Source organism: Suillus paluster, assembly GCF_016628075.1.
Source record: "Suillus paluster strain FC165 chromosome Unknown EDB91scaffold_2, whole genome shotgun sequence".
Taxonomy (NCBI): domain Eukaryota; kingdom Fungi; phylum Basidiomycota; class Agaricomycetes; order Boletales; family Suillaceae; genus Suillus; species Suillus paluster.
In genome coordinates, this window is record NW_024537562.1 from 1,188,461 (window position 1) to 1,212,378 (window position 23,918).

The 23,918-nt window shown below is 49.0% G+C and overlaps 9 protein-coding genes across 9 annotated transcripts; 5 read left to right on the forward strand and 4 right to left on the reverse strand.

Annotated features, from left to right (window-relative positions):
* Positions 1-5: 5 nt before the first annotated feature.
* Positions 6-1,516, forward strand: EDB91DRAFT_1233923 (uncharacterized protein; the record flags this gene model as incomplete). The annotated part of the gene is made up of 5 exons (XM_041321153.1): positions 6-129; positions 194-816; positions 872-981; positions 1,038-1,083; positions 1,145-1,516. The coding sequence occupies 5 exons, from the start codon at positions 6-8 to the stop codon at positions 1,514-1,516; spliced, it is 1,275 nt and encodes a 424-aa protein (XP_041183877.1).
* A 462-nt stretch (positions 1,517-1,978) lies between these two features.
* On the forward strand, positions 1,979-3,583 carry EDB91DRAFT_1042569 (uncharacterized protein; the record flags this gene model as incomplete). The annotated part of the gene is made up of 7 exons (XM_041313004.1): positions 1,979-2,119; positions 2,172-2,206; positions 2,262-2,360; positions 2,411-2,685; positions 2,744-2,822; positions 2,879-3,215; positions 3,263-3,583. The coding sequence occupies 7 exons, from the start codon at positions 1,979-1,981 to the stop codon at positions 3,581-3,583; spliced, it is 1,287 nt and encodes a 428-aa protein (XP_041183878.1).
* Positions 3,584-4,328: 745 nt separating this feature from the next.
* EDB91DRAFT_277403 (ribosome biogenesis protein SLX9-domain-containing protein) lies at positions 4,329-5,446 on the forward strand. The gene is made up of 6 exons (XM_041326683.1): positions 4,329-4,345; positions 4,405-4,467; positions 4,516-4,638; positions 4,693-4,795; positions 4,846-5,104; positions 5,155-5,446. The coding sequence occupies exons 2-6, from the start codon at positions 4,465-4,467 to the stop codon at positions 5,282-5,284; spliced, it is 618 nt and encodes a 205-aa protein (XP_041183879.1). The 5' UTR covers positions 4,329-4,345; positions 4,405-4,464; the 3' UTR covers positions 5,285-5,446.
* Positions 5,447-7,795: 2,349 nt separating this feature from the next.
* On the reverse strand, positions 7,796-10,779 carry EDB91DRAFT_1097622 (uncharacterized protein). The gene is made up of 5 exons (XM_041317068.1): positions 10,738-10,779; positions 10,255-10,691; positions 9,967-10,200; positions 8,711-9,916; positions 7,796-8,673 (listed from the first exon to the last, which is right to left on the reverse strand). Exons 2-5 carry the CDS (start codon positions 10,507-10,509, stop codon positions 7,987-7,989), a joined length of 2,382 nt encoding a protein of 793 aa, XP_041183880.1. The 5' UTR covers positions 10,510-10,691; positions 10,738-10,779; the 3' UTR covers positions 7,796-7,986.
* EDB91DRAFT_277533 (uncharacterized protein) lies at positions 10,671-12,221 on the forward strand. Its single transcript, XM_041326684.1, has 4 exons — positions 10,671-10,691; positions 10,738-10,921; positions 10,973-10,997; positions 11,052-12,221. The coding sequence occupies exons 2-4, from the start codon at positions 10,877-10,879 to the stop codon at positions 12,029-12,031; spliced, it is 1,050 nt and encodes a 349-aa protein (XP_041183881.1). The 5' UTR covers positions 10,671-10,691; positions 10,738-10,876; the 3' UTR covers positions 12,032-12,221.
* On the reverse strand, positions 12,162-14,472 carry EDB91DRAFT_277575 (uncharacterized protein). The gene is made up of 6 exons (XM_041326685.1): positions 13,938-14,472; positions 13,462-13,884; positions 13,381-13,412; positions 13,063-13,331; positions 12,668-13,005; positions 12,162-12,617 (listed from the first exon to the last, which is right to left on the reverse strand). The coding sequence occupies exons 1-6, from the start codon at positions 14,162-14,164 to the stop codon at positions 12,293-12,295; spliced, it is 1,614 nt and encodes a 537-aa protein (XP_041183882.1). The 5' UTR covers positions 14,165-14,472; the 3' UTR covers positions 12,162-12,292.
* Positions 14,473-15,667: 1,195 nt separating this feature from the next.
* Positions 15,668-18,819, forward strand: EDB91DRAFT_1332904 (uncharacterized protein; the record flags this gene model as incomplete). Its single annotated transcript, XM_041325410.1, has 4 exons — positions 15,668-15,933; positions 16,159-16,229; positions 16,300-18,639; positions 18,699-18,819. Exons 1-4 carry the CDS (start codon positions 15,904-15,906, stop codon positions 18,817-18,819), a joined length of 2,562 nt encoding a protein of 853 aa, XP_041183883.1. The 5' UTR covers positions 15,668-15,903.
* Positions 18,820-18,928: 109 nt separating this feature from the next.
* EDB91DRAFT_277655 (uncharacterized protein) lies at positions 18,929-20,970 on the reverse strand. The gene is made up of 4 exons (XM_041326686.1): positions 20,731-20,970; positions 20,583-20,677; positions 20,497-20,531; positions 18,929-20,445 (listed from the first exon to the last, which is right to left on the reverse strand). Exons 1-4 carry the CDS (start codon positions 20,798-20,800, stop codon positions 18,969-18,971), a joined length of 1,677 nt encoding a protein of 558 aa, XP_041183884.1. The 5' UTR covers positions 20,801-20,970; the 3' UTR covers positions 18,929-18,968.
* On the reverse strand, positions 20,910-23,829 carry EDB91DRAFT_1277485 (translation initiation factor eIF-3b). Its single transcript, XM_041324678.1, has 9 exons — positions 23,715-23,829; positions 23,475-23,660; positions 23,245-23,422; positions 23,070-23,195; positions 22,341-23,021; positions 22,140-22,284; positions 21,932-22,090; positions 21,597-21,871; positions 20,910-21,539 (listed from the first exon to the last, which is right to left on the reverse strand). Exons 1-9 carry the CDS (start codon positions 23,786-23,788, stop codon positions 21,141-21,143), a joined length of 2,223 nt encoding a protein of 740 aa, XP_041183885.1. The 5' UTR covers positions 23,789-23,829; the 3' UTR covers positions 20,910-21,140.
* Between the last annotated feature and the right edge of the window lie 89 nt (positions 23,830-23,918).

Here is a 23,918-nt window from a genome sequence, read left to right on the forward strand (position 1 = left end):
CGCGCATGTCTCTATCAGCGAGCACCCGAAAAGCACCATCGATCCCGTCAACCAGCAGTCGTGCAGCATCAGTCCGGAGTCACGCACTCGTAGTGCCTTCAACGACGCGAACCGTCGTAACTGCACCCCGTACGAGCTTATGAATGCTAATCGAGCGATGTCACTTACTTTGTCCCTTAATCTGCCACAATAGCTTGGGCCCAAGATGAACCCCCTTCTCCCATAGACGATGGTGACCATCATCCTTATGATCAGAGACCATCCGACGTCGCCGCCTCTCGTTCGTCCTTTGGAGGATTAAATGGAACTTGGTCCGAACTTCAATCACCCTGGGGGACATTCTCTCGTTCGTCCTTTGGAGGATTAAATGGAACTTGGTCCGAACTTCAATCACCCTGGGGGACATTCACTCGTCCTCGAGAAGCTCAGGGAGAGCCATCGGGTCAAGCGGCTAGCAAGAAAGGTGCTGCCTGCAAAAAAAGACCGTCCTTGTCGTTATATACTAATCGTCAGTCGTGCGATGAGCCCCACTCCTCGACAGTTTCTCCACTAGAGAAGGGAGTCGCGCAATTTCATGTCGAGTCGGGAGCGCCCCCGTCCCTCGCGCCTTTCGCTCTATCTCATAATAAAACACCTGGCTGGGACACGCCATGGGAACCAACACACGATTTCCCTACGAATTTTAGAGGCGATTATTCCCACCTTGGAGCGCCAGGAGATCGCTCAGATGGTGAGTCAGGAGACAGGTCAAGCTCTGGCAAATCGAGGAAGAAGCGCTTTAGAACCTTCATTCTGACGAATATCTATGTGCCATTGGTGAGTGCCTTGCTTTTGTATTTTACTGTGCGGTGAGTATGAATCCACTATCTAGCTTTTTAGGTTCATCAATATAACATTCACAACCACGGCTCTTGCGCTGGCTATCCGGATACGCATGATGGAGTTGCATTACGGAGTTATGGGAATCGTAGGAAGTTCTCCGTACGTCACTTCGCGCCTTGATAAGTGCTAGACAAGTTTGTGAACACGTATACCAGAACCTTGGTGATAATATTTGCACCTCTGACCTTGGTTCATGTTATGGTGGCGATATATGCGAGTCTCTCCAACTTGATTTTCTCAACACCATCTCATATCACTATAGCTCGAATACTTCGGCCGCCCCATGGGATTATGGCGAACATCTGGCAAACTTGCACACACCCTCCTCGAAGTTTGTTTCATTTGTGCTTGGTCTGCGGCTTTTTCGCTCTGTTTCGACAATTTCTTCACCTCACTTATCCCCTGCGCGTCGGCAAGCAGCATTGCTTGGTACAACGAACTCTCTCGGCCAAAGCTAACACTTCCGGACCTTGGACGAAATGAGGGCGGAGTAGGAGATACTATCTGCGACTATCAACTTGCATTGATTTGTCTGGTTGGGGTTGGCCTTGTCACGTATTGCATCAATCTTGTTATCAGCCTCTTCAGGATTTTTGAGAAGGTCAAGTCGTATGCTGGTTTTCGCCCTACTTAACGCCGTTTTAGTTCACTACGTGGCCCCCTTCTATCCTGGTTCGTACTACGTAGATATTCATCGGTATCATCATTTTTTTTTGTTTTTCATTTCATACTATGACTTCATATATTCATTCATTATCACGGACTCGGACTACCAACCTAGGCGTTCCAGCCGTGTATCCTCTACATACATTTCCTCATCCACGTGTAGTACTATTAAAATGTTTTACTTGGTTCTCAGCAGCATTAAGAACCGGACTACTGAATTCGTCGATTGGAAAGTATGTAGTAGGCCAAGCAATGATCAATCGATCCCCAAGCCCTAATCTCCCTATCAATAGAAGGAAGACACTGCAGGAAGACATTCTCAGTTTTGTCATTGCAATATTCACACGGCGACACATGTGTACCCACTGCCCAGTTCCCTCCCATATAAGCATGTTCATCTAGCGCTAGTCTTGATTCATCCTTGGTTCAGATGACCACTGTGTCCGAGCCCAGCGGCGAGCCCTCAGAAGGTGTTTCTAGTACGAATACAAATACGAAGAACTACATTGTCGGCCTTGGTCTCCTCCTCGTGGTTGTTCTATTATGGACTGGGTCCAGTTTCTTGACGCAAGTAAGCACATCCGAAACACTTCCGGGCAGTGATATCCATTAATTTCTTGCAGGACATGTACGACGACGGGTACCAGAAGCCATTCCTGTAAGGCGTGCGATTCCTGTCTTTGTAACTGGGCTGCATATTTACCGTGACGCAGGATAACGTACACCAACACCGCGTCATTTGTATTTTACCTGCTGCCATACATTGCACGAAGATTATGGGCTGATCGCTGGGGTCCACCCAAATCTGCAAGGTAACTCCAAGCAGCCTTCCATAGTCTAGTTGTTGATCTATACTAAACAGGTCAAACATAATTTACCAGCCGCTGGAGCAAGAGCTTGATGTTGACACAGAGCCTGCAGTAATGAGACTACCCAACACCCTTGCACACGACTCTTCTGACTCTTTCCAGGTGGAGCCATATCCGGTCAACCAGGTCGATAGGCCGCTAACCATGGAGGAGACCGCAAAGATGGCACTAGGATTCTGCTTTTTGTGGTTCATTGCGAACTGGGCTTTGAATGCTGCTCTGGCATATACTAGTGTCGCAAGTTCAACAGTTTTGTCTGGCATGAGTGGTAAGCGTGTTTGTGCTTCTATCTTCCATCAACGGTACCCATATGTCCTCCCTGGAAGGAATGTTCACTCTTGCCGTTGGACGTATTTTCCGCGTAGAAACCCTAACTGTGGTCAAAATTGGAGCTGTTCTTACTGCGTATGTAGTTGGTTTCTCTCGCGCGCGCATGGATCGGCTCACCGGCTTGTATAAAGTTTTATTGGTGTGATTCTCGTTGCAGTTTCTGACGGGTCTCCCAACGACCAGCCAGATGCAATGGGGTCGTCAATATTTTACAAGGCTGCACACTCCTTGCCAGTTCTGGGAGACTTCTTGGCGTTGATGTCGGCTGTGTTCTATGCTCTCTACGTCGTCTTCCTCAAGGTTCAGATTCGGGAAGAGTCAAGAATTGACATGCAACTTTTCTTTGGGTTTGTAGGATTATTCAATATATTCTTATCCTGGCCTATGGGTGTCATCCTGCATTTGGTTGGAATGGAGCGCTTTGAGATACCTCGTACCCACAATGCCATCGTTATCATTGTATTGAACGTGAGTCTCCATCTTCTGTCTCGCTCTCTTCAGCTTATATGTATTAGATGTTTATCACATTATCGAGCGACTACCTATACGTTGTTGCGATGCTCAAGACCACACCTCTAGTAGTGACGGTTGGTCTCGGTCTCACCATTCCGGTCGCCGTCATCGGGGACTTTTTCCTCGGGAAGCCTGCCGCAACGCAAGTACTGGCAGGTGCTCTCCTAGTTCTTATAGCTTTCATTGTGGTCGGCATCGAGAACTCGAAGCCAAGAGAGCGCGGTGACCTCCTTACTGAAGATTTTGTCGATGATGCTCATGCCCCGCAGTCTCGGGTTCACCTTGAGCACGAAGATTCCCCTCAATCCCCAAACGAGGGATGAACTTCGTCGTGCTCGGATAGAGTCGAGGATAGAGTAATATCGTCCCTTATGCCCATATTATCGCACAATGCTCTCGGCTTTCACCATTTTATCAATTGTAAAACATACTAGATTCAAGATTGAAGCGCTAAAGATTTTTTTCCGGAAGAAGAACCGAGTGAGGGGTGTCTTAAATCTCTTCATGGTAAGAATAAAAGCGAGACGAGTGCAAATATTGTTGCTAAGAGCCTGGACAGCTGCCGTTTATTTCGAGTTTATTTCTCAGTTTGTTTCTGTATGTGGCGTGGCAATGTGTGACCTGCGGTGACAATGAGTGACGCATTCGTGACATGTCCATGAGATTGGCTTGCGGCGGCGCTGGGCAGCGCTGTCATCACGATCAACTGCGACCAACAACAAGGTCCAATTCACAGCCTTCGTGCTTCGCTACTCCAAACTGTTCATTATTGGCCATCAGATACTATCTATTTTGTTCACTGTAATAAATACATGCTGAATGATTTTAGTCCATGAGAATGTACAAATTTTTTATTGAAATGGTAGAATACTTGAGCTCGCTGTTGCCTACAGCGAGCACGAAGGTTTTGACACCGTGTGGCGTGAGGTCGCGCAATGTATCCAATTTGGTTCGTAACGCTGGACGGTGGCTTGTCACATTTATTTGTGCATGTTGTGGTAAATGAAATAAACTGCGAAATAAACTGCGAAATAAACGGCAGCTGTCCAGGCTCTAAGCTATTGAGTGGGTTCCACACGATCACGGTGAGGGGTGCTCGCGCGGTTAGTAAATATTTATATCTAGTTGTACTTATTAGAATCAGAAGCCTTTGGTAAACATCGGATTGGTATGAGATAAGTTTGATTCGAATCTACTTTGCAAGATGGTGGGCAGTGAGCTTTACTGCTCCACATCTCACTGATATTTATTATAGCCTAGAGAGCGCAGAAAACGTATTGCAGCCCATGAACCTTCCGCTAAGCTCGCCCGGCGACCCTTTGCAGTGCAAGAGAATGCCGTTGAAGCGGTCGAAGTAGGTGCTGCGGCAGATGTTTCAGTGCGTCTTAGAATTTAACCCTTTTTGCTCATACTTAACCTCGATATTGGTTAGGGGGAAGCGATATTGCAAGCAATTTCTGCAGCGGCTACCGAGCCTCGTCATTCAATGAAGAAGAAAGAGAAACAGCAGCTCAAACACGACGCTTTCATTGACAGTACGCTCTACATTTGCAATTATCACTCCTCATCTTATCTTGTGTTTCAGGGCTGACATGCAAAACATCTCCGTACTCGAAAGTGCAAAGACGTCGATACAATAGACGGCAACGAGAACAAGTCGGGGGCGGACTCGATGTTATTGGCGCTGTTCTTTCCGACATTAATATAGATGACTCTCCAGCACAAGTTAGTCCAATAGTCGAGGAGGCAAAGGACGTTCGTGCTCCCAAGGTTCAACCGAAGAAGCTGCAGATTGGAGAGGGCAAGGGATTACCGCTAAGGAAGAACCAGAGAAAACGTGCATTGTAAGTTCCTCTAATTTTCTCCACGTTTTTTGTATTGAGCCGCTTTCCAGGGAACTTGAGAAACTCCGACAACCATTGATACTCTCAAATCCGCAGTACTCATCAAACCCATTTCAGACGATCCGCACTCACGCGCAGAATACGCTTGTGAAGCGTGCTGATGTCCCAGCTGGGCGATAATATAAATGTACGAGAGGCTACTACACCCCGAGACTTGCACCGTCATCACGGATGGTATATGCGATCACGGGTGTAATGTCAATGATCCCTGGATTTTGCCATCCAGGTGGATATGTGAGGATGTTATCCAGCGTGTTGTACAGATGGCGGACAGTGCATAATGATACGAGTTTCGTGAGTATGCTTGTTCGAAGCCATTTATATATCGACATTCATTTCGGTCGTATATTGGAACGTTTGCGTCAGATTTCAAGTGTTATTCATTGAACATTCCGTAGCAGGAAGTTGTGCGATACAAAGACGAAATCACTGACATGTAAATCTTTCGACAGTCCCAAGTTCAAGTGAATCGTTCCCGATATATAACTAGTCACTATGTGTTAGTGCATGTGCTATGAGATGTGTCGCAAGGCAGAGTATCGACAAAAGAAGCGACGGGCAATCCCTGTGAGTAAGAATCTACACCCTTCTACTATAGCTGGGAGGTATTGATATTCCTGCTACGGTGTGGTAACCAGATAACGGTAGTTCTGCGCCGAGACACCACGGGGAATGCTGTTTCTTTTTTTCTTTTTCTTTGACTGCTTTGGAATCCCAACCCGCAGATATCTCAGCTCGCGCATCAAAAATTTGCCTCGTGTTTCGGAAGGACTACATACATGCGTTAATTGTCGCAGATCATGTTCGTGGCCCCTCAAAGACTTTGTGCTCCGAGTCCCGGATTCTCTGGATCATGGTAGATCTGCACTCAAACACCACGGGGACTATTTGCTATATCATTCATCCGAAACCCTACTCACTACGTCCGCGTTCGTACCTCTGGCAATCGTTCGATGTGACAGAAAGTTATACCCTATCGACCATGAGGGCGCTTCCAAACTGATGTGGCGAGCCACGGTCAGCCGATCGTTTCTTTTTTTTGTCATCGTTCATTTCGTTCGTAGATCGGCACTATCTGCCATTTTGCAAATTATCAGTCTTTGAAACTCTGCAATAATTGGTGACCGTTCATGCAGAATTAACAGACCGGTTGTGGTCACATCTAGGAACTGGCTCCGGGTAACTAAAACTCCGTGGAGGTTTCTAATCCCGACTTGCGTCTAGGTCTGTACTGTTGTTGCCTATTATCTGTTGCTTGAGTGACTCGCCCCTTATTCCGAGCTGCTATGTCATCCCTGGATGTTGCAGTACGGAAAACATGCAACCTTGCAGAATTTGACTTAGTTCCGGTCACTGATTTATTTATGATGCTAGACCCATCCTGCAAGAAGATACAGTTGACGTTGGCATCATGAAACGTTTCCCTCTTTCTCCGCTGCCAATGGCATGGTATATATCTTGCTTCTGTTTCCGTCATCTCGCCAAATTTATGCTCAAATACGCAACCTCCGCTACATCTCCACGACATTCCGTTACCGTTAGAACAATCGATGCTCGACTTCATGCATATCATCGACGTTACCCCGGCCCAGCATAATCCCGGAGACTGCTTATGCACCTTCCTGTATATTCGGAGTGCATTGCTTCGGCCCTGTCTTAGAACCCTTTCGCCGAACATAGCACATCTCTGGGAGGCATAACAGCCGGGTAGTTTTTTTTTAGCGAGATCCCTCATTTGTTAAGCTCCGGTGCAAAAGTCATACCGCTGAGGTCGGGGTAAGTGATCAAGCGAGATCAATTGTTTGAAACTATGTCTCGTACAGAACCCCTCCATGAGCCAGCCTATTTTCCCGCAGGAACCAATTATCTGGCCTCTATCACTTGCTAGGATAATACTCGACGGCGCACTTTTGTGCAATACGAGTTCGTGTTGCTTGCATTGCTATCTCGCCCGTCTTTACGAAATCCCCATCTTGGGGTCCGACCCCTATTGGTTATTCCTCTCATTGGTACCCTATCGCAATTGTAACTCAGAACATGAGGCAAGTATCTTATTATTTGCACCGCGGACATGACCTCACGATCCACCCAATTGAAGGTCCTTTTACTAAGTTATATCTCATAAGAGTGCGATGCCCGGCAGTGTGCGCAAGTGCGCGCGACTTGCGTCACGATGTCATGAGCTTTGAAGTTTGGGTCGATTAGCAGTCCCCTTTGGTTAATCGAACCGTCGTGGTGTATTTCATCCCCTGTTAGAGTATGCGCATATACGAGACCAAATGATAACTTCTGCGAAAATCTTCTCCACTCAAATCTTTTTGAAGACGGCAGGGCGATAATCAAGCAAATTGTAAAGCTTATGTATCAATTTCTTACATTTGTTTTGTGTTGGGTGTCTAGGCCGAAGAATAGGAGAAGGTCAGATTCTGGAATATATATCGTATTTTTGCATTATGCTGCCAGTGAGTACTGACGAATTCTTCTAAGTTGAATGTCACAACGATTCGAACCCACCCCAATCTCAAGTGACGAAGAGTCGAAAATATTGATCCCTTTAAACTCAAATGATCCATGCATGATACGTACGCACCGGGACTTGAGTCTCCTGCCCGCGTATAAAAAGCTCAAAGCTTCGGTGCAAATTCTTCTGAATATTATACTGGACTTCATGTAGAGCGAGATCTACAGGTGGTGGTCCATTCGCCATACAACAACACGGTACAATTGGTATATCATGGTATGTAAATAAGGTATATGCACAAAGTGTATCCACACTGTGAAAGTCCTGCAGCAGAATCTACTCAGGGCAAGTAAGCCCTATCTCAGGTATCTGGTTCATCCCCTGTGCGGCTCATCCCAGCACTCCAAACCGTACTCCCGCTCCCGCCTCCGCTCCTTCTGCTTCTGCTTCTGCGACTTCTCCACTCCTCTCCCAGGCTCCTCGGAGATAGCTCGGTAAAGCCTCCCGATCTACCTTTTGCAATCTCCTCGCCGAGTATCTGCTCATGAGCATCCAATGCTGCCAGTGAGTTCTCTGCCTCCGCTTGCTCCAGGGCCTCTTGTGTGAGTTCAGACGGCCCATTACCCGCAAGGCCAAGTTCATACGTTGATTGATGACTACTGTGTACCGAAGGCCCAGAATTAATAGACGAGGTGTCGGAATGACCAGTAGTGGATCGTGACCTGAAAATCGAAAAGCGACTGGCGGTAGCAGTCTGAGGGCTCTCGGGGATTGAATAGCTCTTTTGCATAGGCACTGCCTGACCAGGCACCAACGGGGAAGGAGCAGGTTGCTCAATGCCCATGAGTTTCATGGTTGCGTGGAGCCGCTCCCTTTCCCGACGGTCCTCCTCGTCTTCGTAGGTCTCCAGTTTACGTGCGCTAGTCATGGGTGTGGAACTCGGCTTCAGCGTTAGAGGTCGCAGATTGGCTGGTTCGGGTTTCTTCTCTGCGCCGCCGAACATAGAAAAGTTTTTCCAGTCGAAAGACATAGAGCGTCGTTGAGATTTCTTCGCGGCAGATGTATCGGAAATGGGAGGTGGTGACGATGGCGTCTTCTCGGAAGCGGGGGGTGGCGGCGGAATCTGAAGTTGCTCGATAGAAAAAGGCTGATTGTGGTCGAGATTTGGATGCCTTCGCTGGTGCACTGGCAGTGGTTGTCACAGCCGAAGTAGGAGACTTATTGGAGTTAGAATGCGTGGTCGGAGACTTATCATAGTCCACTGAGAGGACATGCTCGAAACCTTCTTCTGCGATGATTCTGTCTATAATCTTGGACGCATATAAAGAAAGTGCCTTGTTGGCATCTTTGAGAGTCTTGACCTCTGATCGTAGGGCTTCCAAGTCTGAATTTGAGTCTGGGGTATCAGAGGAGACCTTTCTGGTGTCCGTAGATTCCCTCTTTCGTCTTCCTTTACTAAGGAGGGATCGATCGCTGTCGATAGAATCCCCGGAGAGAATGTCCTTATTCTCAGCACGGCCAAGCTCGGCAGCCAAGTCAAGTCCTGGACCGGTGATAGGGAGGTCAGCGAGAGACTCTCCGCGCGGTGCTCGACTGGGAGAATGTGATGCCGAGTCATTCCTGCGTCCATGACGTCCGTGGCGGTGTGAAGACGGCGAATCAGCTCCGCGACGTTGCTCTAAATCATCATCCTCTGTCATCTCTTCCTCAACCCTGTCCAACACGCTCCTGCTTGTACTCCTAAGACTGCCTACGTCAGCGCTGTCGTCTGCCACCACCTCATCATCATCATAGCCGCCATCCGTCGTGTTTGGGGCGCCACCGACTTGCTTCAGGAGATCAAATTGGCCGCTTAACGTCTTCTCCCGTAGCAAGATCATGTAGCTCTCGTTGTCCTCTTGTAATTGGTTATTGACTCTCTTCAAATCCACGAGCTGCGCTTGCAAAAGTATAAGAGTACTTTGCAACGATGTATAAGATGTTGATAGTGTCGAGAGTTCAAGTTTGAGAGCGGTCATTTCAGCTGGTTCGCTTTCTGGGTCGTTGAGGTCCTGCCTAGTAGAACAGTGCTGTTCCTCGTGATTTCTAGGGACATCGACATCTGATATCTCCGTCTCTAGCTCAGCATCGGCGTAAAGGCGATCGAGGCGAGAAGAATCCGTAGTAAATGTTGCATCAGCAGATCGGGGGGGTTCAGCGACTTTGCGGGCTTGCGTAAGAGATTGAATACGTGATCTGAGGTGCTGTTCATTGTCATAGAACGCCTGGCGCTCTGCCTCGAATGTTGACGTCTACGAATAATCCATGCGTGTATGAAGTGTAAGAAGAGACAAAAGCGGACCTGCTCGTTATATCGTCTTTGCAAATCTCGCTTCTCCCGCTCAAGCTCCCTGACTTGTGTCCGCAACTTTTCAGCGACTTCGATACGGGCTGCCATCTCTTCTTCCATGCGCGCCTGATCAGCGTACAGATCATTCAAGCGCGATTCCGCCAAATTCAGGACAGACATGACATTGTCGTTCTCAGCTGTCAGATTGGCAATCATCTGGTCCTTGATTTGGACTTGGACAAGCAACTGATGTGGCGGTCAGTGATGTCCCATCTCTCGGAAATATTACTATTAGCACACCTGTTCCTTCTTTTCGGTCTCATGCTTCAGAGAAACGGTCAGCGACTCACGAAACTCTGGATCTGCTCTCATTGCTGGCGCTGCTTTCAAAGAAGAGCGCCGTGATACAGCTGTACCCTGTGAATTTGGGGCACGGACAGAAGCCAGCGCTGGACGGGCTGTAGAAACGCTCTTCGCGGAGGGAAGCGACGTGGCGACACTAGATGAGCGTCTGAAACCTGGCGGAGTGGCCCGAGAAGTTGGGGTGTTATTCATGATAAGTTCAAGCGAACAAGTTTCGGCGTGGAGTGGCGTAACGCTGGTATCTGAGCGGCCTAGAAAACTATTGGTACATGAACCTGGCTTGCAGGCCAGCTGTAAGAATTGCTGTACGTATACACTTGGTTACTATACTTGCCAATGCATGCGAAATTCTGTGTTTTGTCCAGAACGGGTAGGTGAGTAAGAACACTAGGGCCCACTGCTGAGTGATAACCACAGTAGCCAGTGCCACAGGTCTCGCCATTCACTCTTCCTCGTTAGCCACCGCAGTTTTCAGTAAGTCCGTCTTATCAGGGTTCCACGAAGAAAAGGTTCAGATTGACATTTCACTCCAGGACACATTTGTTTTGTCTTGATCTGGATGGCTTCCTTGCTGAACCAGATTCCTCGAGAGTCCCTACAAAATGTAAGTTCACTCTCGCCGTTGTCAAGGGAAAGTTGGCTCAATCACGGTCAGTTACTTTCCTCCTTAAGGGTATGCGGTGAGATCTAGCACATCGCCACATTTAATATTCTGGCTGACGGAACATCACCAGCCCTGCCTTCCGGAAATCACATCTCAACTGAAAGTTGCGCGCTTGAACCGCTACTTTCGTCCCTCAGCCGCGGGGATGTCATAGAAGTTCAGGGTCCTGCTTCATCAGGGAAAACCCATCTCTTGTATCATTTCGTACTACTCTGCATTGCTCCGTCAAAGCAAGTGTCCATGAACTTTGGGGGGAATGGAATGGTTGCGGTCGTCTATGACACAGATGCAACATTTGATGTCGCAAGGCTTCATCAGCTGCTGTTGAACCGCTTATCGCTTACTCTCCATCACAACATGGAGATAGCACGCCGTCTAGCTGAGGAATCGCTGCAACGTTTGCATGTTTTTCGGCCAACATCGCTCCTCCAACTCGCCACAAGTCTCCTATATCTCCCATTTTATCACAGAGCCTGCATACCAGAACACGAAATAGGCCTTCTTGCCGTGGATTCAGTGAGCGCATTTTATTGGGCCGACCGTTTTATCGCGGAGCAGATGCGCAACATGCCTCAAATAGCTCAAGAAGAACCAGACCCTGCATTGCTTAACCCACTCCAGCTTGTGCTTACGGCGCTTGGTCGACTTCGCCTTTCTCATGCCCCTTTCATCGTTTTAACCAATTGGGGTCTGAATCTCGCCTCGCAATCCAGTGGGCCGGTGACGTTTTACAAGCAACATTTACACTCATTCCCTGTATACTCTGAAAACTATGACCCCAGTGCTCCGCCCACTTCGATGACAGGTGATCTTCCGCCAACGCCCATGCCGCTTTCCCTTACGCACCACATTACCTTATCCCCGGTGTCAATACCTCCTTTTGCCCCAGAGATTTCCCTGCGTGATGCAGTCCAACAGGAAGTACAGTATCGCGGAAGTACAGTACAAAAGGGGGAAATTACAGGTCTTGTGAGGACTGCGGGAAGCCGAGAGATACGCCGTTTGACTCTTTGCATAACACTTGAAAACGTTCATATCAGGTACTTGTGATGCCCTTCGTCGCTTCTTTGGTTGTTGGTTCACATAATAGGGTATTATTGAAACACTTTAATGTATGTATGTAGTTCGACCAGATACATTACACTTGTGTGCGGAACGTAGTAATTAATGGAAGTTGTACTGCTACAGTGTGAGTTATTAATTGGGATTTAGATCCATGTAGTCATCTACAGAGTGTTAATAAAGGAAGCGAGTGGGATAAATTAGGTCCAAGACGATTATTTCAACGAGGATAGGTTATAGTGGACTGCTTTACTGCAGAGAAGCGTAGATCTTGTCGAGTTCGGCTTGGTATACATCCTCAATGGCCTTGCGCCGAATGTTACCTTTAGTCGCAGTGCGCGGGAGCGACTTTGAAGGGACTACAATAATCAAATTCGGGTTTGTGATCTGCTCGTGGAGGTAGCGCCGGGCGTGGAATTGGCGAGTCTTGCGGATGATATCCCGCTTGAGCTTTTCATGGTCAACGTTGGGAGCAGGCTCGACAAAAAGTGCGGGCGATGGCCGCCCGGTTCCCACGACAATGCATTCTTCAATGAGGTCACCGCAGGTAGCTCGAATATTATCTTCGATAGCTCTGCACATCTCGTAAATTGATTGCTTCGAATCACGCAGCAACTAACGTACTTTGTATCGCACCGCAAGCTATTTTCGCTCTTGATCCAGTCGTCGTTGCGACCGCGGAATGCATATGACCCGGGAATCACCTGTTGGAACAAATCTCCGGTGTGGAAGTGGCCGTCGCTGCCGCGCAAAGATGCGTCCGGGCAGTCGCCAGAGCCGGAAAGAATGACAAGTTCCAACATCCCAGCTGATGTCTTGTGCCCTGACTCGGACTGAATGTCGGTATCAATGGGTAGGAAGCCATAAGATGTTCCCGATATAGGACGAAGAAGTGGTGCATCGCGGCCTTTGCCACCCACGGAAAGGAGCATTGCACCACATTCAGTGCTGCCAAAGAGGTTCTAATCCAGAGCGAGGTTCAGATAAGAACGAACAATTCCTCATGAGATAAACCCTACTTTCATGTTCAATCCATTTTTGTATGCCCAGTCCTCTTCCTCCCGAGGTAATGGCAATCCGCTGAATAGAATTTCATCAAGACTTTGAAGATACCCAAGAAGTTTCCGGTTTTGCCGCGAATTGCGAAGGTGAATGGAGAGGAAAGTGGAAAATTGGTTAAGGCGATTGAGCTGGCAGCGGTGGATCATATCAATAAGCTCTTCTGAAGTAAACGCAATTTTGGTTGGCTGAATGACGCAAGACCCGTGCTGTAAAGTGCCGATAAGCACTAGAACCACGTTAGGAACACGTGATGAATAATTGATGTAGGGGCTCACTGAAAGTTTGAGCAATATGACACATGCTGCCCCTGGAAAAGAGTTAGGGAGCGAAGGTCAATACCAGGGTGATGGACATACATCCAAACAGAAACGTCTTGTCGGCGCAGATTTCGAGGAGCGCTGGTCACTTTAGCCTTCGCCACGATCGCGTCGAGCCAGCCGGAATTACAAGGGACGAGCTTGGGGCTGCCCGAGGTAGAGCCACTTGTGTGGAAAACAAAAACTGCTTTGTCAGGGTTGGAAGTATATCGTATGGGAGGAAGGTCATATTTGAAAGATGCCATGTCTCGTTTTTCGATCGCCAGATGGACGGGAAGGGGGAATGATGCAGTCAAGGACTGGAATTGCGAATCAAATATCAGCGCTTTCGCGCCTGCCTTCGCGAGCAGTTCAAGTACAACTTCAGGATTTGGCAAACGAATGCTAAAGAGCTGAGGGACATATCCAGCTCGCGAAAGGCCATAAATATGGAGAACATCCTGGTAAGTCATTCCCGATAGCCTGCATTGATGACGTCAAGAACTTAGAGCAAGGGACGCGTTCGACAGACATACCATAGACCTACGACAGAATATTCTGGTACGCCGTCAGACTGGAGCACCTGCTGCCAATAGCGAGCAGTGAATTCGACGTCGTCCAGGAACTGGCTGTAAGATATTGACAACCAATCATGTACCTGACCACTTGATGGATCTGATCTGGGCACTCTAAAGACCGGTGCATCTGGGTAGGAAGAAGCAGTATGTTGTAGGACGGTAAGGTGAGATTGGTAAGTAGACATTAGGGAGGGGTGGTGAGGTGACCACAGCAGGTTTAGCCGGACAGGCTTTTATATACATGCTGTACCAAGACCTGGTCCTCGAGTCAGAGCATCCCGGGACGGAATTGTTTACGAATACGGGTGATGGTAAGGCGTTGTTAGGCGTTTTGCGGGAGTATGGATAGCCACAAGTCACGGCGATAGGTCAGACATTGAAACGATCGAGGCACCGCAGTACGAGTTGAACGTATAACCTGGCGCCAAAAAAGGATACAAGCGGAAACCAAGTCGTGGACTTGGGATCAGACCTGAGAAACGCCACGGACGACAAAGATCGCCGCGTCAGACCACGGGAGTAAATTGATGACCTCAGGGCATGAAAGGGTATGAAATTGCTAGTTTTAGGCGCAGATGGCCTGAATCTCGTAGTAGCTCGGAGTGTCAACGTCTCTGATGTGAAACTGTAACAATCCATCGCGCATCGGATTCGGAGTGTGCGATACAGGTGCGATATGGCAAAGAGCGTTCCGCTAGGGACGGAAGTTGGACGATCACGTGACACATTATCTTTGGAAAATGAAGCGCGTCTATCCGAATGAAAATGGCGGAAATGGGCCAAGAGGGCAAAAACTCACTCGATTGCACCGCTTGTGTTACAGCCCGAACTAAACCGTGGCTTGATCAATTACATCACCTTTGCTCCAATCACTGATGTTGTATTCTTGCCATCGTAGCAACTAGTTCTTGTTCCATCATCCTGTGAAATATTACATGCCGGAGTGAACTCGTTACGGGTTAGGTTCCACTGAGGGGACTGAAGAGGTAACCGGATTGAACGAAACGTTGTCGGCGGTAGCGAACGCGAAACACTCTGGGGTTGAACGTTGAACATAAATGACAAAGTAGCTGGAACGAAGACGAACGGAGCCTGCCACTCGTTCGTCCAAATTATGTAACAGGTGGCAATATTTGATTGGTATAATATTCTATTGGTGCCTCAGGCCTCATGCCCAACAGGTTGGCGTCGAAATAGAAATTTAGACCTTGAACTCAGACGGTCTTGCTGCGTTGAAGTGGGATATGAACTATGTTCAGTCCGACGGCATGGCTATCCCGCGCCAAGTAGGAATTAATCCATCTTTTTGTGAAGACTTCCCTATTCAATGTCTCCCTGAATTATATCAAACCTCCCCGTTGTAGATCAGAATAACCGACAAGAGAATCACTTGGGTAGTTCTCGATATGTCACACAATTCGGTACCGAGTATTGGTTGAAACTTTGAGCCACTTAACGGAAACCTTCAGACGTCAAATGTTCGTGATCGCCCCCCCCTGATTTTGGCAATGTTATCGGTCAGGTTCGGTGGGGAAGGGCTCAGTGAGGCCGGTCAGGAACTTTAAAAATGATCAAGCGCCCTGGCGGTGCAAGTTGACTCACAAAGCAGGCACCAACGTATGGTCTCGGCTCGGGTCACCTTCTTTCTTGCTGTGTGCTGTTAAGTCTTTGTGACCTGTGTGGAAAAGAGCACGAGTAGACTGAATCAGCCACTATTCCTATGATCGCGGGTGGCATGAGTATTGACCATTTTCCACAGGTCCGGCAACGGATCGCCGCTGAGACGGAGTTGATTCACCAGACGCACTTTCGAAGGTCAAATTAAATTATCCCAGCGTCGTCGTGAAACGCAGCGTTGAGTGCTTCAAGGAAGGGGGCCCGCCTCCATCGGGCAGGCATCGGAGTGACTTGTCTTCCGCCTTCAATGAAACCTGATATTAATACCTTCAAGTCGGTAAGCCGGCGACCCTCTGTCGTGACATCCCCAGTGACTCTTCCGAGTTAAGAATGTTTTCTGATAGTGTTATTCCACTTGCGACTCAATACACGGATCACCTTCAAGTTGAGAAGATAGACAGTCTTATCGTTTTGCGTTGTGGCGACATTGGACACATGTCACTCTGTTTGGCGGATATATCGGGATTTTCCGACTGAACAACCTTTTTGCTTTGGCTTCCAGTACGAGTGGGTAGCCCTTGCAGTGGGCTTGTTGCAGGCTCGAGAGTCCACATCATCGACTCTGGAATTTCTGTAAGATCATTTTTTTCATTCATGTTACTTACATTTACTCATTACTAGTCTCCAACTCATTTACCACCAGCCACGGTGGTCGAGCTTCACAGCCTCCCCGATCCTGGCTGTCGATGCTAGGGGGAGCCAGCCCCATTCACAGGCAGCATCTCAAGCAAGCCGTCCGGATCTGCATCCGGCGTCACTTTCCTCTCGGAACACCAATCCATTCCAATTTTCGCAATACAGCATGTTCAGTTCGGGCAGTGACCCACTCCCAGGCACATGCACCCAACCTCCAGACCAGTGCAGAACGAAATTTTCAGCCCGCCCACCCTCATATTGCGTCATCTTATTGTCCCAGCCCGAACACGCGGTCTTCTATGAAGGCCAAGAAATCTCCCGTCACAGAAACTCTGGACAGTTATCCACAGGAAGTGGTAGCTGCCATCGACACGTGTCTCGGACAGGCGAGAGACGTCATGGATTGCGAAGCTGTAAAAAGGATCAAAGACGTTCCTATCCACTCTCGATATTTTACAGACAGGAAAAGTGTCAATCGTCTTACCCAGGACGCGGTCATGACTTCACTCCCACAACGAGCATTACAAGTTCTGAACATTGCACACCACTTTGGCTGTCACTTAAAACCCAATCACTACGAAGGCGTTGCCTATCATCTGGCAGGCAGGAGTCATTGGAGTTTGATACCACCCCTAGTTACAGCCGCCAGGCATCATTGTGGCCGTGCATCGGTCCGACTCCTCAATTGGAAGATGCGTGCTTTCGTAGAGAGCCAACGTTACGATCAACTCGACCACGCGTTCGAGGAGTTCACAAACGAGGAGCTGCAGCCTACCAGGAGAACGTTTCATATCCTTATTTCAGGTCACCTCCGCAACAGAAATTTGAATTCTGCAAAGCAGTACATGGAGAAGATGGCCGTCGCTGGGTTCCCTGTGGATCCTTCTACTCATGCGGTTATTGTTTCCGCTTATCGTTCTCTGGGAGTAGATACACAAGTTCACATCCGTGCCTTCGAGGCTTTGTCCATTTTAGATGGGCGACTATCTACCATCGTTCTCAACAGCATTGTGCAACAGCTTTTAGACTCAGGAGACGAAGAAGCCGCGACACGTTTTATGCTATCATTCGATCTTCCCGGTGGACACGGTCGAGCTACGGGGTCTACCACCGAGCTCGTTGGCGAGCACACCTCCGACCCGTTGTCAACGCGCACCCCCATAGACGCTCCTGCTGTAAAGCCCAATGCAGCTACTTTCTCCATTCTCTTGCGCTATATGGCAAGAGAAGGCAAGCTTTCGCGCATGCTCAAACTTCTGGACCACATGAAACGGGCCGGTGTCCATCCAAATCCCTCTATTCTAGCAGCGCTTATACGAGGATATCTAGCTGCAGGTCATAGTCGGGAAGCCATTAGCATCGTCGCCGTGCTGCTGAACGCGCGATCTCCTGCTGCTGCTGGGGTCTTCTGCCGCTGGATGCAGGTGCAGCCACTGACAGTATTCCCGCTTGATGTCCATGGTGTCCCCTTGACGGCGCATATATTCAATGCACTAATGAGTGGATTGCTTGACGTCATGGGTCTCAGAGCGATGCGAGATATCTTGCGCACGATGCGTGCTGTCGGGATTAATCCTGATAGTTACACGGTGGAAATTCTTATGAATTTCCTCGAGCGAGCCCAAGGAACCAATCCACGTCATTTGATACGCGTGCTTCGTTCATTTTCATCGCCTTCGCTTCGACCCACCATCCGACACATCCACATCATCCTACGGAGTATTCTTCGTCGCGAGAAATCCATGGTTCACGGATGTGGATGGGACGCGACCGCTGCCAAGTTCTCTAAGAAGCGAAAGCACAACCCCAAGTTCCCGGGGGGGCGTATTCTGGACACCACTGAACACTGTCACCCCACAGCCGGTCTCAAACTTCCTCGTCGTTTGCGGTTGAACTCCTGGTTCAGACCGATCCTGCAATCTGTTTCCCGGCAGGCCATTCAAAGCGATCGTGCGGTCATTGCACTACGGCTCAAGCATGAAGCAGTCACTAGGTCTGACATGGAGACTTCTCAGACTGTTTTCCGAAACATGTTGGATCGAGGGCTTCACCCAACCATCCACCATTACTCGACGCTTATGGACGGTTACGCGAAGATGGGCGATATTCGAGGCGCTAAACAAGTACTCCGAGATGCACTTGAGGCTGGCATCCAGCCAAATGCGATAATGTACACCATTCTCGTCAACGGCTTTGGTCGCCAAGGAAGGCCGGAGGAAGCTATGCGGGCTTTCCGTGCAATGATTCGTGCTGGTATTGTTCCTGATGTGCCCTCCATTGACGCAGTTGCCCACGCATATTTTGCTGTGGGGGCATATTCGGTGGCAAGACGAGTGCTGCGCGAACTGTGGGCTCAAGTTCATCCATTTCCTCCCGAGCTAGAACATGCACCTCTCCGCACGCTAGCCGTCGCGTTTCGCTCCTATATCTCGAATCCGGAGCTTGGGAGACGCAAGTTGTCCAAGCGTCAGCAGCGGCTGCTGCACTGGAAGATGAGGGCAATCAAAACGGAGTGGATGCGATTTGAGCAGTGGACTGGGTCTCACCCACTTTCCGGTGGGGTTGGTAGACACGATGGATCTCCACATAAAGAGTAATAGGAAGAACCCATGGATGTTCATAACACGAGGCGATTAATACATACTACATACAGAATATCCGTAAGGCTGAGATGACTTATCGAGCATGTGCAAACTTAGAATCTAGTAGTCGGAGCGCTTCTCTGACACCATCTGCATTCACTTCCCGCATTCTTCGACGTCCGCATTCAATCAACACCTCCTGCGGAACAAGCCGTGGTGGCGAGGACCGCTGTTTTTGCTGTTGATGGTAGCGCTCATGTGGATCCGTCAACAGCACAGATAGATGATCTAGAGTCATGGATCCACCCTGATGAGAAGGTCCTGCCATGGATGTGCTACGTTCTGGCGTAATGGATCCTGGCGCCGGTGATATTACCACCCGTGAGCCTGTGCATTTAGATCTGCGAGCAACCACTTCGGCCAATAGTGAAAGATCTGCGAATGCGACATTTGGATGGGACTTGAGCTGGCGCCAAGCATCGTCGGTCGGTATCGCCGTTTCAGTGCGAGGAAGATTCGTGGACGAAATGATGGGCGCTATGCCACAAGACCCACACTTCGTGATGTCACCACAGCAACCACCAACGACAATCTTGTCTGATTGGTTCGTTCTTACGGGGCAGTCGATGCATGGTGATGTCGAATTGACGGAGTGCCCAATTGCCTGGCAGAACGCCTTGCCGAAAGCGTCGTCTGCACATGCCATGCAATTAGAAGGGTCACCTGAGCATTTGGCGGATGACGATGGGACCGAAATCGGAGTCACAGAGAAGACTGGGTTTGCGCTCTGACCTGTTCGTCGACGTATTGGGACAGGCGCTTGGTATGCTGGAAGGTTCTCGAGAATGTTCATTTGCGAAGATGAAGATGCCCCAAGCTGCGCGGATTGGTCCATAGGAGACATCATTGCAGGATGATCATGTTCTGGTTTGAGTGATATGTGGCTTAAATCGGTGTCAGTGGCGGCTTGCTGCATAGCCATTTCCCTGCAAACGCAAGGAACGTCTGGACTACACAATACACATCGGAAAGAATCCGTCGGATCTTGTATATCCAGAGCTGGAGCAGGCTCTGATGAGGGATAGTTGAGCATGTGTGTGAGAGATGGCGGGGGTGTGTGAAAAAGTCGCGAGTGGCTTTCGTGGCCTGCTGGGGAGAAGCTGGGGGTGGTTCCGTCATCAGGCGAGGAAGCCATTGAAGAAGATGGAGGGCTATAGGAGGCAAAATGAAGGCCCTGCGGTGAATCCGTTGCCTCAGCATCCATCTTCGCGCGCTTGTTGCTGTTGCGAATAGATCGCTCGGGGGACATGCTAGGTGATACGACCGCGACATTCTCCCTGTTCCTCTTTCTGTCTACTTCATTCGACTCTGCTTCCCACTCGAGATGAGCGATTTTGTCTTTCAACATCTGGTTCTCCTTTCGGAGTTCCTCGTTCTCATCCTTCATTTTCTTCGCGATATTTTGGAGTGCGACATTACGCTCTATCTCTCCCTGTTCGTAAGAATGAAGACGAGCTTGTAGCTCAGCAAGCTGGGACTGCTTGCGCTCGCGAAATGCGCGTTGGGCGGCTCTGAGACAGGAATAAGTAGACGGTACTACAGAAGACTACTTATCTCCTCACCTGTTTTGAACACGCCTACCTGCGGACTCCGAGTCCTGCAATTGATGTTAACACTATGAGGCGCAGTGGAATAAGGAAATCCTTGCCTCGTCATCTTGCGGGGCTGGAGGGCCTGCAGAGGTCTCCTTCTTGGGCTTTCGCCCTGGTTTGGGTTTAGCTGGGATCACCCACTCCTTTGAGGCTGCAGATGATTTCGTTGAGACTAAGTACTTCATAGTCGCAGATCAAGCTTACCTGTTGCCCATAGTGTCGAAGACGAGGAAGAGGCTGCCTGCGACACGGGGGACGGTCCAATAGGTACCATGCTTGAAAAACGAGTAGCAGTACTAGTTGAGTGTCGTCAAGCAGATACTGAAGAGAACGGGAGAAGCAAGGGTTATGATATTAATACTAAGCGTTTTTGCCCGGTATCAAACAGGTGCTTAGCGTCACCGTCAACTCGAGGAGGAATTGAATGTTAGATTAGATACTGTATCAGTCACTGGGGGATTCCGAGAACAACCCAGTTGAGTGGTAACACAGAAACCTCGACGGAACACCGCCTCCACTGTTGCTGGACAACCCCATGGACGAAGATAACTTACTATGACATGGGAAAGTAACATGTATGCATGCGACTAAATACAACGCCGAGAACGGAACAATCACTCCACGACCTCCTCCTCGATTTGCTCAATAACTTCATCAATCCACTCCTCAATCTCTTCCTTTTCCTCTTCGTGTTGCTCGCCATTGAGTTTTTGTCCTCGACTCCGTTTTTCTTCTGCGATGTCCCGCTTGCAACGTGCGCGCCATGCATTCCATTCGTCAAGAAGACGCTTACGATGAGCGATAAGCTCCGCGCTGACATTGCTCTCCTCCGCAGCATCTTCCTCGTCGAACGCGCGGCTGTACTCCCGCAAATTCTTGCGAATTTGCCGCTGTTGCTCCTTTGTAAGGAGGCTCCGCGGCCGCGGCCGCCAGATGAATTGCTTGAAGCGGTCAAAGATGTGCTTTTCTAATTCTTGTCCTCGGAAGTCCCAAATAGCGTAGCCGTTTTCGAGCTGTTTGGCACGAAAGCAATGAGCACAGCAGCACATTAGAAACTAGCCGCGACAGACCGTGTGCCTCCATGCGCTTGCACTAGTGGCCAAGTACCTCCCACTTGGATCCCATTCCACATCAGTTACACCATAATGATCGGCAGAACCGAGCTGCTGAATGCCGCTACCCCATTCTTCTTTTACGTTTTGGCCTTCTCGGCGTTCCTCGGTGCTAAAATCCAGATCCCAAAACTCGAGTTCGGACTTGGTCGATGAACCAACTGTCGCAAGAACTACATGTCTGCCTCGAGGAGACCAACGTATCGTATTACTAGTCCTTGCTGTGAGAGTTCCTGTTTATAAACAAAAAAAAGGTTAAAGGACAAAGCCTAACCGATGTTGACAGCACATACGCAGCAGCTTGAAGTCATTCTTAGCACGATCCAACTGGTAGAAACCGATGTCGGTTTTGATTGTGATTCCGGGCCCAGGGTTACCGAGATTTGGATCATTGCTTGACACAATAGCAAATCGCTCCCCTTTAGGCTCCCAAGAAAAGTCTGTCACCGTGTCTGTATGACATGTAAGTGAATGATCCAGTAACATCAGGGGTCTCTGTACCTTTCAACTCGACAACTTCAACGGGAAAGTCCTTCTCACGAACTCGGAAAATTTCAAGATTACAGAAAATAGATTTCTTGGTCTTGGTGTGGCGATCAACCTTGACACAAAGGAAGTCACCCTGGTTTTGCCAATGAAGCTTGCACTGTAACATCGATCTTCAATGAGGAACCGACCGAAGCAAAGACGGACAACACCTGCCTCTGTGACATGGAACAAGTTCTTTTGCCGTAGAACAGTGCGACTCGGGAAATTAATGAGGGTCACTCGCGCAGGTTGATTAGCGACTTCAGGCGTCCAGTAAGCAAGCATGTTCTCCTTTTTCTTGGCACCTTTCCCAGCTGTCACGGCCTTCTCCGCGTCTTCCTTGTCCTTATCTCCGTGAGGGCACCATTCAAAGTCGACAACCCCCTCGATCTTCAAACTTTTTTTGTCGTGAAGACCCATGCTCGGCAACTCGTAGACACTGATATGCTGTCCTGGTGTTACACGAGCAACGAACTTGTCATCGGAACTCCACTTTAATGCAGGCCATTGCATTTGTTTTTTCATCACTGGATCCTCAGTCTCGTAAGCCGTGGTGGGAAACGTGCGAAGGAGACGGCCGGACTTGATATCCCAAACGGCAATGTTATTGCCCTCATCCTCGGGAGAAAAGAATTCGGGGCCTTGAGGGAGGTTATTAGGGACTGTAATGGGATCATGTGACCAAGTGACGATGTAATTTTCGCATGGAGAAAAGTCAATCAACTTGACAAGAGGATGCGCAAAACGATGTTGGGGTTCCCATGATGGCCCACCCCACAGCCGGACACCCTGACGGAAAAGCGTAGCGAAGTATGTACCAAGGGGTGACCATGAAGCGTAGAGCTCTGTCCAATTCTGTCAAGAGAATTAGTGGATGCAATGACGAGTGGAACGGCCACATACCTTTTTCGCATATGCCACTTCACACTGCGAAGGCTTCCCGTGCCAATGGATTTCTACATCATCGCCTCGGTAAGTCACATACTGATCACGTCCCTGAGAATCAGCGAGCCATGCTCGGAGATGTTCCTTTAGCGAAGGTGAGCCCAACGTCTTGATTGCGGTAGGGAGGACAAACTTTTGGACGGTATTCCTCCACTTTGGGTTCAACGTATGTCTCGTCCATGCTTGCATAGCGCTCAATGTCGGTAAATCGATTGATGCGGAAAGTATGCTTGGTGTCGAAAGGGTGTCCATTCATAGCGCTGGCAGCAAAGGCAGCTGCGTCTGGGTTTCCAAGGTCCACAAAGATGAAGCTACGCTACTTTAGGTCCCAAAAGTCTAGCAGAAGGGCTAGGGCGAGCGTACCCTTTGGTTTTTCCTGCATTGTCGTCCCATGGTACAAAAATGTCGTCTGGCTTAATCACAGCCCCCCTTCTGGAGAACTCCTTCGAGATCTTTGCTAGTAACTTGTCGAGCTTAGATTTGTCGATGACAGGCACTCCGTCGACGACGATTACACTGTCGAAGCCATCGTCAAAGTCCACAGAATATCTAAGCGGGAGAAAATGAGTAGAAGTTAAATTGGAAGTGCAAGAAAGTTCGCACTTGGCTTCGATGTCAGAAAAATCAAGCTCATCCTCATCGTCGATAGGGTTATGTGAAACGTTAGAAGTGGCCATTTTGCCGTGCTCGCTGCTCTCGTCGGCAGCGAAGTCTGCGCTGTCTTTCAGAAAAATAAAGTTCAAGCGGAGTATCCATGCTAGCATGAATTACATAATTATAATCAGGCACCTAAGTACGTTTGCCAAA

Coding starts and splice junctions, on each gene's coding strand:
- EDB91DRAFT_277403 (XM_041326683.1), top strand. Junction 4,639..4,692: donor GTGCTGCGGCAGATGTTTCA/GTGCGTCTTAGA, acceptor GATATTGGTTAG/GGGGAAGCGATATTGCAAGC. Junction 4,796..4,845: donor ACACGACGCTTTCATTGACA/GTACGCTCTACA, acceptor CTTGTGTTTCAG/GGCTGACATGCAAAACATCT.
- EDB91DRAFT_1097622 (XM_041317068.1), bottom strand. CDS start 10,509: ATGAATAACACCCCAACTTCTCGGGCCACTCCGCCAGGTTTCAGACGC. Junction 10,201..10,254: donor AGACCGAAAAGAAGGAACAG/GTGTGCTAATAG, acceptor CCGCCACATCAG/TTGCTTGTCCAAGTCCAAAT. Junction 9,917..9,966: donor AAAGACGATATAACGAGCAG/GTCCGCTTTTGT, acceptor GATTATTCGTAG/ACGTCAACATTCGAGGCAGA.
- EDB91DRAFT_277533 (XM_041326684.1), top strand. CDS start 10,877: ATGGCTTCCTTGCTGAACCAGATTCCTCGAGAGTCCCTACAAAAT. Junction 10,922..10,972: donor CTCGAGAGTCCCTACAAAAT/GTAAGTTCACTC, acceptor AATCACGGTCAG/TTACTTTCCTCCTTAAGGGT. Junction 10,998..11,051: donor TTCCTCCTTAAGGGTATGCG/GTGAGATCTAGC, acceptor GAACATCACCAG/CCCTGCCTTCCGGAAATCAC.
- EDB91DRAFT_277575 (XM_041326685.1), bottom strand. CDS start 14,164: ATGTCTACTTACCAATCTCACCTTACCGTCCTACAACATACTGCTTCT. Junction 13,332..13,380: donor TCATATTGCTCAAACTTTCA/GTGAGCCCCTAC, acceptor ACGTGGTTCTAG/TGCTTATCGGCACTTTACAG. Junction 12,618..12,667: donor AGCTTGCGGTGCGATACAAA/GTACGTTAGTTG, acceptor CGAGATGTGCAG/AGCTATCGAAGATAATATTC.
- EDB91DRAFT_277655 (XM_041326686.1), bottom strand. CDS start 20,800: ATGGTACCTATTGGACCGTCCCCCGTGTCGCAGGCAGCCTCTTCCTCG. Junction 20,678..20,730: donor TTCGACACTATGGGCAACAG/GTAAGCTTGATC, acceptor AATCATCTGCAG/CCTCAAAGGAGTGGGTGATC. Junction 20,446..20,496: donor GGTAGGCGTGTTCAAAACAG/GTGAGGAGATAA, acceptor TTCCTGTCTCAG/AGCCGCCCAACGCGCATTTC.
- EDB91DRAFT_1277485 (XM_041324678.1), bottom strand. CDS start 23,788: ATGGCCACTTCTAACGTTTCACATAACCCTATCGACGATGAGGATGAG. Junction 23,196..23,244: donor TGGAGGAATACCGTCCAAAA/GTTTGTCCTCCC, acceptor CCTTCGCTAAAG/GAACATCTCCGAGCATGGCT. Junction 21,540..21,596: donor CAAGCGCATGGAGGCACACG/GTCTGTCGCGGC, acceptor CGTGCCAAACAG/CTCGAAAACGGCTACGCTAT.